At 32.0% G+C, this 9833-nt stretch overlaps 1 protein-coding gene across 1 annotated transcript; it reads left to right on the top strand.

The window, feature by feature from the left end:
- Positions 1 to 492: 492 nt before the first annotated feature.
- Positions 493 to 7529, top strand: LOC123534219 (GRIP and coiled-coil domain-containing protein 2-like). The gene is made up of 3 exons (XM_045316358.2): positions 493 to 624; positions 4490 to 4547; positions 5616 to 7529. The coding sequence occupies exons 1-3, from the start codon at positions 611 to 613 to the stop codon at positions 6630 to 6632; spliced, it is 1089 nt and encodes a 362-aa protein (XP_045172293.2). The 5' UTR covers positions 493 to 610; the 3' UTR covers positions 6633 to 7529.
- Positions 7530 to 9833: the final 2304 nt, after the last annotated feature.

Below are 9833 nucleotides of genomic sequence, written 5' to 3'. Positions count from 1 at the left end.
GAAATTGACCTTGCAGTAGAATGACGAATTGTCTCCGCAATATTGTGATAAGTAGTATGTCACGTTTAAATGAAATCAGTGGAAATACAAAGGTATGACCCGAAAAAGAGGGTATGCGGACATAGAAAGGCAGACGGACATATAGGTGGATGGACGGAAGAATAGAGAAAATAATGAAATATATATTAAATTATGGCAAAATAATATACCCTCTACATATTTGCTAATGGCATGGTTTTCATGACTAATTAATTTTGGATATATACCAGACAACCCCGTTCAAACATTTTCTAAAGTTTTCAGATTTTCCTCATTTATATTTAGATATGAATGCATAACAGGTTTACAATTTTGCAAAGAACATGTTCTACAGAGACTTTAGCGGAGACTAGGATGGTTTTCGATTGATCTTTACTTCCTTGTTTACCTGTAACAGAGGAGCAAAATACATATTGTAATACAGATTTTTAAAAAGAACTGACAGAAATAACTGATTAAAAGACACGTGTATAGTTTGAACAGCTCATGCCATAGTTTCATTATTGCATTGTTAACAATGAGGATATATAACGTATATTTCAGTTTATAAAAATTTCTAATAGGAAGATTTATGTATCAACAGAGGTAAGATTTAAAGCAATTGTATCTATATGTGACTTCTGCCGTTTGATGTGAATCAATCATATTGAAATGATGTTTAATTTAAAATTAGCTCATTGCAATATATCTGAAATTATTATTTTATTTTCAAACATGATGCACTGAAAATTTAATGAATGATGGTCAAGTGTTTATAGTTAAAAAGCGATTATGTTTTCAAATTCCAAATAAGATTACAAAAAAAAATAGGTTAAAACTATACATATTATCTAAAGCCTCTGTGGCATTCGATTATATCAGGGTAAAACGTAAGCATGACATAAGAGATAAGACTGCAAAAAGTATCAATACTGTATATGTGGTATGTAACGTTGTTAGTGATTACAGTATGTAGTATACTAATTGTTAAAATATCTCAGTTATAATTTCTTAGTCTCAATGTGAACGAAAATTAAAAATTCTACATTCCATGTAAAATGTCTCTCACACATATGTAGTAATATACTTTTCTCATACTTTGTGTATATAACCGCGATCGATTGTAGTATAGCGTATATGTAATATATTGTAAAATGTTTAAGCCCATAAAAATCTTGAATCTTGAAACATATTAGGTATTCGAGCATTTACTTGCGAAATTTACTTTACCAACAAAATGTCATGTATCTGCAGACATTGGTGTAAAAATTAGTTAAACAATACTTGAATCAATTCTGTTCTGTTTAGCTTGGAAGGATCCAACAGCAAACGATAAATACATCTAAATAAGGAAAAATTACAGATTTTAATAAATCCGTACAGATAAATTGTTTAATTGTATTGTATGTAAATGGTATTCCTTAATAGCATGATATATAACTCTAAGGAACACATTTACGACACTAAGGTTAATATACTTGCTGTGTCAGCTGGTGTATTTATACCCTTTTTAAGTTTTAGTGTATAAAGATGTAAACAACCACTTTTACAGAAATATATAAATGAAAGTTTTATCTTAGTTCAGATTATCATCGCTAACCAGTTCACCCTTGATCTGATCATAGATGATATTTGCTTTTTAAGACATTATTATAACCAAGGTTTTCAAATCTCAGCGTCTTGATAGAATTTATTTTATGGCAGTTTTTAAAATAAAGGTTAGCGAAGGAAATCTGACTTTTATGTTATGTAATTCGTCTATGAATGTAAACTGATTTTATGTCTCTTATAATTCATTTATTGAATGCCCAATAACATGTTAGATAATTCGTTATGTATATATACATAATTATTTTTATGTGCATTGTGAAAATTGTAACATGTCTACTGGATGAGACATAGATAAACTATAAATGTGAACGAAACTTTCATGAAAAACAAGTTGCTCAGGTAAGTTTTTGTAATTAGATTTGAAGGACATAAAATTACTCGTTTTAGACATGTTTTTCTACCAAACGTGCAATAACTGTGCTATTTAAAATGGAATGATGGTAATCATTTATGTTTTCAAGCAATGTACTTTATTCTAACATGGCTCGATTTGATTTCCAGTTAAAAAAAGAAGGAAATCAAGCTCTGCATATTCTACGATAAACAACGATTTACGCGCGGACCGGTAAGAGAGCAATGTGACGCAATTATGACGTCAAACTGCCGCATGACGTCCAATACATTACTCCTCGGATAAATGAAGTCCAGCATGTTAAGATTATTGTGAATCGCACCTATAGCCTTAAATCTGTTTTGAGAAAGAATATTACTACTGAGAAGCGTTTGACTGAACCCTCTGCAGCATTCTCTGCCGACAATATCTGTATCTTTATATGTAACACTACTGAACCCTCTGCAGCCTTCTCAGCCGACAATATTTGTATCTTTATATGTAACACTACTGAACCCTCTGCAGCCTTCTCAGCCGACAATATTTGTATCTTTATATGTAATACTACTGAACCTTCTGCAGCCTTCTCAACCGACAATATTTGTATCTTTATATGTAACACTACTGAACCTTCTGCAGCCTTCTCAGCCGACAATATTTGTATCTTTATATGTAACACTACTGAACCTTCTGCAGCCTTCTCAGCCGACAATATTGGTAACTTTATATGTAACACTACTGAACCTTCTGCAGCCTTCTCATCCGACAATATCGGTAACTTTATATGTAACACTACTGAACCCTCTGCAGCCTTCTCAGCCGACAATATTTGTATCTTTATATGTAACACTACTGAACCTTCTGCAGCCTTCTCAACCGACAATATTTGTATCTTTATATGTAACACTACTGAACCTTCTGCAGCCTTCTCAGCCGACAATATTTGTATCTTTATATGTAACACTACTGAACCCTCCGCAGCCTTCTCAGCCGACAATATCGGTAACTATACGTAACACTACTGAACCTTCTGCAGCCTTCTCAACCGACAATATCGGTAACTATATGTAACACTACTGAACCCTCTGCAGCCTTCTCATCCGACAATATCGGTAACTATATGTAACACTACTGAACCCTCTGCAGCCTTCTCATCCGACAATATCGGTAACTATATGTAACACTACTGAACCCTCTGCAGCCTTCTCAACCGACAATATCGGTAACTATATGTAAAACTACTGAACCCTCTGCAGCATTCTCAACCGACAATATCGGTAACTTTATATGTAACACTACTGAACCTTCTGCAGCCTTCTCATCCGACAATATCGGTAACTTTATATGTAACACTACTGAACCTTCTGCAGCCTTCTCAACCGACAATATCGGTAACTTTATATTCTACACTACTCCTTAATCACTGAAAAAAAACAGTAATGATTACGATAAAAGCAAAATAAATCGTCTGTCCTAGTTACATAGCAGTTTTTAGTTATATATAACAAAGCCATCCTTAAGAAATTCAAAATCATCCGATGATAAAATTTTTGTCCCTTACAACGAATTTCTGGGTATTCATAGTTTTAAATTAATCTATCTATAGTAATCTTTATCCCTGTTTGTCAGTAGATATGACCTCAAAAACCAATGCAGTTTAACAATTAACTGAATTACTAACATCTTGATAAACCTTTGGAATGTATAACATTAGTTGGCATTGCTACAAATTCATTGTACGTTTAATCGCACACAAGGTCTTGTAGATAAATGTTAATTGTATCTTATGCCAGATGTTTGATGTTTTCCTTTGTCTCTTTACAAAGCATTTTTAAGTAGTCTGACACAAGTTAATATCAATAGACAATTGAGAACTCTAATAATAAAGACATACATTGAGTAATAGCTAACCGTTTTATGCATTTTGAGATGTTGATCTAAAAATCGTAGGAATATAACCTTTTTAGCTGTCAGCATTTGGTATTTTTTCTGCCGCAATGGGACAAAAGTATTCTCATTCAAATGATTATACAGTTAAATAGTTTCTTTTAGTTTAATTTAAAAATAATTTATAGGAAAAGAGTGCTTTAACACTATTTATGCACGATGAGCGCAGCCCGAGTGAAATTATTTGTACGACGTATTACCGCCCGAGTGTATAAATAGTGTTAAACACGGTTTTACTATGAATTATTTCAATTCTGATATGCCTTTAATCTAAAACAGTAGATAAAGTATAGTAGCGCTCTTTCTTGGTCGCAACAAAAACTTTGACGTCACAGCACGTTAACGTGACGTCATTCTAGCGTAAGCGTGTTTCAACAGACAAGAATATTAGAATACGTATTGACTTTTTTAAACCTTTACATTTATACTTTTACAGGAAGAGGAGTGTTGAAATGTGAAGGTTTACTACTCTAAGTAAAAGGTATAATATAATATATTAGCGGTCAATTTTCGGTAAATCACTCACCACTCTCCCCAACAATGGCTCTATGGTAATGTTTACATTAACATTTTTATTTTCAGAAGAGTTTTACAAAAGGGTCAATTTGAGATGGCAAGTTATCCAGTAGAAGACGACGGGGTTTGTAACATCAATATTATAACTTTTGACATCTCACTTTTTGTCAACATATGTATATATATTATATTTTGGTTAGTTGTGTATTTGGTTCCGTTTTACTATTTATTCACTGTTTTGTGATGTCCTGAATTAATTCATTTTGCGATATCCTTAATTGATTAATGGATATCACAAAGTCATTTTATGATATCATTATTTTTGGATATCATTAAATGCATTTAAAGATATTCAACAATGATTAACAAATATCTATAATTCGATTATTAGATATATTTAAGTCAGTTTAATTTTATGATATCCTCAATCCCATTTAATGATATGCTTAACTCTATTCTATGATATTCATAAATGACTGTTGGATATTACAAAATGAATTTAAGATATCATTAAATAAAATTAATGATTTCATGAAATAAATCGATTTTGTGATGTCACTAAATCGATTTTAAGATATCATTTCATGAATTATAGATATTTTAGTTTGATGTTAGGATATCATTAAATGCATTATTTTGTTTTTGTCGTGTTTAGCACCCTGTAGAGTGTCCACTTTTTCTGTTATATATCATATTGAGTTTTCATTAAATAATTTGTTAATATCATTAAATATACCCTGTGATATCCGATACTGAATTTAGAATATCATTAAATAAAATTTAGGATATGAAAGAAGATTCGTATTTAGAGATATTTTGTCAGAACGACAACATGACAGCACGATAAATACGTTTTGTCATGTTTTTGTGTTGGCGTCTAGGTCATCACGACATCTCGAGGACAAAAAAGAACGAAGACACGGCAAAAGCAGGGCGATAAAACAGCAAACGTTAAGGTCGTGTTAACGCCGTCCTAGTGCTGGAGGGGCGCCTAGTGACAACCATTCAAAATTTTGTCGTGTTGTCGTTTTGTCATGCTGTTGCCCTTACTTTGAGGCATTTTTTAATTTCTGCACGGTAAGTGGTGGGAAACATACGTTGTTCGTGAAAAGCAACCTCTAGTTCGTAATACAGTTATATGAATAAAGACAGTTAAACAAAATTTCAAAATGCTAGTTTATTTTTATTTCAGGATTATGAATATTGCCATGTCTCTGCACCTAAAATGATAGAATTTAAAGAAGATGGTAGAAGTGATCTTCAATTAACAGGTATGAAACTTAAAGACCTTTCCGACGACATAAGACATTTGAAAGAAGCATTACCTGAGTTCAAGGAAAAATGTAAAGATTACTGCGAACAAATTAAAGACTACAATACTGAAAAGATGTTGTTGATCAGAGAAAAACGTGCACTTCAAGAAGAAACGAGAAAGTGGAAAAATATTGCCAGTAAAAAGAATACAGAACTGCAATCTTTAAAATCACAGATAAAAGTGTTTGTAGAGAGGGAGAAAGACCTAAGAGAACAAATCAAGATGTCAGAAGATACTCCAGACAAAGAAGAATATGAGAGACAAAAACGAGAAGTGTCTGAATCAAAAATTGAAATAGAAAAACTAAAACACCAATTAGCTAACCTTGAAAAAGCAATGGCTGACAAAGATGAGCGGATCAGCAAAACTGCTGAAAAGAAAATTGAAACAATGAGTAAAGAAATTGTTACCATAAAGAAGAGTCAAGACGAAATGATTAGGAAGCTGAATGAAAAAGACAACACACATAAAGAGATGCTTGATGTGATAAAAGAGAAAGACAAGACAAATAAAGAATTGCTGAATACGATGAAAGAAAACGACAAGAAACAAGAACTGATGCTTAATATGATAAAAGATTTGAAGGACGATATGGAATGCAACAGGGAATCGACTGGGAGGCAGACTCTACATTTAGAAAGACGATCTCAGCCGCTTTTCAGTGGAAATACAGCAGTAAAGGTGGAAAGGATGGATAGTTTTGTACGAAGATCGGAACACAGTACTAATAGAAATTTTGAAATAAACACAGGGTCAGAAACAACGGAACAGCATAAACCAACTTTGGAAGGAAGGTCTGGCTATTTCCCAGATGTCAGAGTATTTGGACAGCCCGCTAGGTCTATCCCCAATGCTCCGTGGAAGCAGTACTTCCACAATCAAAGTAAACGATAGATGATTTTGACCAAGATCAAGTTTTAAAAGATCGTTATGTACATTAATATAAATTACATTTTGTATGCACAGTGTAAATAATCAAAAAGTTGAAGACAACTCTGAAAGGCAAGAAAAATATTATATATCATTAGAATAGAATTTAAACTGTTTTTCTTTAGATATTCAAATTTCTCAAACAAACCCAGCAATCTTCGTTAGTAAAGAACTTTTTACGTTTTAAAATTTTATATTTCCAAAACTGTATTAGTAATGAATCTATTAAAACAATACAAATAAAGTGAACAAAAAAAATGTGTATCTATGTAGGAAATATTACATATCTATGCTGTTCTGACGAATTTTATCGCTTGAGTTGATTGTGTAAAGTAGTTGTTCCACGAACACGATAGGGCGTGTGGTACAATCACTGATATAAGTCATGTAATTTTCCTTTAATTATATACATTTATCTACAAAGACCAATAAAATGTTATGCACGCTGATTATACAAGCGACTCGATCAATACAGCACAAGATTTTTACACTATTGAATAGGACAAATTAATCTGACAGACATGTGCTTCTGGTATCTTACGTGAAAAAAATATCTTGTTGGAGCATTTTGCTAATGAAAATCAAATGTGATTTAACTAATAAATAACCAACAATCCAGATATAATTTGAAATATTTGTGTACGCGTGAATCTAAAATTTTATAAACCACCCATTATTCTGTGAACGCAACCTTGATGAAGGAATCCCAAAACATAAATAGAATCAGACAGAAACAAGAGCTTCATAATCTTCTTTTATCTGGATACTCATCATAAAATTTTCTTCATACACAAGATCATCACAAAGAATTACAAGACGTGTTTGCCAGACATTGACATTGACGCTTTTTTGCCCCAATTCTGAAACACATGTCAGACATTGATAAATACCACGAATTAGGCTAACATAGGATGGAAGTAAACAAGCGTATGCTAGTCAAATTTGAAAACTCAAAAGCCAATTGGGGGAATGTTTATTTGTACAGAATTCTCCCACACGTCATCGAGAACAAATTGCCTTTGAAGCACGTATCATAAAATGTGAAAATAAACTCACTAATATAGCAGTAATGATAGTTCACGGCGATGAGCACAGGTATCATGTTAAGGACATGATTTCAATCGAGTCCATAAAGAATGCAATTATTGCAACTATTCCGCTTCCATCACTTTCTTAGCGAGTATTCTGCTGAAAAATGTCAGAAATGTCAAAATATAACACGTGTTTTTGTTTCTGTATAAACTTATAAGTCGATAATATATCCTATTGTTTACTATGCATAGTGCTAATTCAAAACATACATGGTAAATGCGCCGACCATCATATATCCCATAAATGTATATATTCCTAACCATATATAATTCTTTTGTAAGCCAGACATTGCATTTTGTAATTTAGAATACACCGTGTGATATCACAGCCTTTATTTCTGTATTTTTACTACATGTAATTCGATAGCTTTGAATTGGAGCTTCATAATTAATAGATAAATAGACCCGTAGAAAGATCCATTGTAATTTGCATAAATATTAGTTCTGTGCAAGGACATGTAGCTAACATTTTGTCAGTTATTTTTTAAGCTTAATTTCTGCTTAATACAGAGTATGTATATACATGAACTTTTTTAGAAAACGTCACTGTATTAAATAAATAAATGAATAAATAAATTCTACACATGATGACTGAATTATATCCGTAGTAACATATAATTACCCGACCCTATCATATGAAAAAAAGGTTATTACTACTACATATAATTGCTCATTTAAGAAATAATAAGTTCCCAAGTGTGGTTTATCGTAGAATAACCCGTGTTTTGAGTTCTTATGCGTAAGAATATATCACGAAGGCCGTAGCCGTTACACAGTTATGCATCTAACAGTCTTGAAATTGATTTCTTCGATTTTCTCATATTTCTAGATATTTTTCCCATACTTTGACGCATATGTATGGGTAGTTGAGATTGTTCTCTTTCCAGCAGTAGCCTTTTCAACATATTTCACCTTGTGAAATTCTGTGGGTTTTGACTTTTAAAAAAAAATCGTCTGTTTGTTGACAAATTTCACCACAAAAAATGTCCCCAGGGCAATCAATTATTTGATCTTTACATAGTTTTGTATTCAGGTTGCTAATCCATGTGGCAAATATGCATGTTTTTTTCATGGTTAGAGGTAAAAAGTGGGTAGTTTGGATGAGGTACTAGGTCAATTGTCACCTAAGCCTATCATAAAGTCTTTGCGGAGTTGTCTCCATTTTTTTTCAAAATATTTCATCCGGGATCATTTTTTTCAGCTCAGATAACTCTTTTTCAGGAAATGATATTTTAATAATTTTTTTCAGTCCTTGTATTCTCATGCAGTTAACTTCATATACATATAATATAGATAGCTCCTACTTGAAGTTTGTATTTTCAGTTACAGTGCCTAATATATGTACTGACTTTTTTGTTGCAAGAGAATGTATTGGTATTCTTTGCCTAATGTATTTATATATATTTAAAAGGTGAGGCTATAAAAATGAAATTTATACATAATTACTGGATTGTCTGTCTGACTGATTGACTTCTATTTGTTTGAGTGCATTTTATGATTTACGTATGTATAATTATAATTGTAAATGTCTGCACACATTTGTAAGTATATATATATATATATATATATATCATCATTTTGGTACAGTTTGTTATTTTGATGTTGTCATCGCCTGCCTCATTTTCGCCGGTTTAAGATTTGATAGCCCCTGGTCATATTTGACTTAATGCCATATCTACATAGGTAAAGACTTCACAACATGGCGGGTAGTGGGCGATGAGCTTTGATAATCAGAGACAGTTTTCACGATCATGCTATTCTTACAATATATATCCTTAACAATAATTTTGATGTATATTTTGATATTTAGATATAAGCGTTTATGTTTGTGTACATACATGATTTCAATTAAAACTGTAATGGTGTTGATTTTACAATTTCTGATACCTTATGTATGGGATACACTATGGTTATTAAATGAACACACAACGCTAGACTTTCATTGTATTTTTTAGTCTTTAAAAATCTCTAACATAATATACTTTGCATACTTACTGACTATACTTATTTGATCTGGAGACATAACTTAATCCGGGACCAACTAACGAAACAGAAAAAATGTATTTGTTTTTTG

Source organism: Mercenaria mercenaria, chromosome 12, assembly GCF_021730395.1.
Source record: "Mercenaria mercenaria strain notata chromosome 12, MADL_Memer_1, whole genome shotgun sequence".
Taxonomy (NCBI): Eukaryota; Metazoa; Mollusca; class Bivalvia; order Venerida; family Veneridae; genus Mercenaria; species Mercenaria mercenaria.
This window is presented reverse-complemented; position numbering and strand designations above follow the sequence as displayed.

What these genes read in the sequence shown, in the direction of transcription:
- LOC123534219 (XM_045316358.2), top strand. An exon ending in ATCCAGTAGAAGACGACGGG is followed by an intron (nt 4,548 to 5,615) that starts GTTTGTAACATC and finishes TTTTTATTTCAG; the next exon opens with GATTATGAATATTGCCATGT.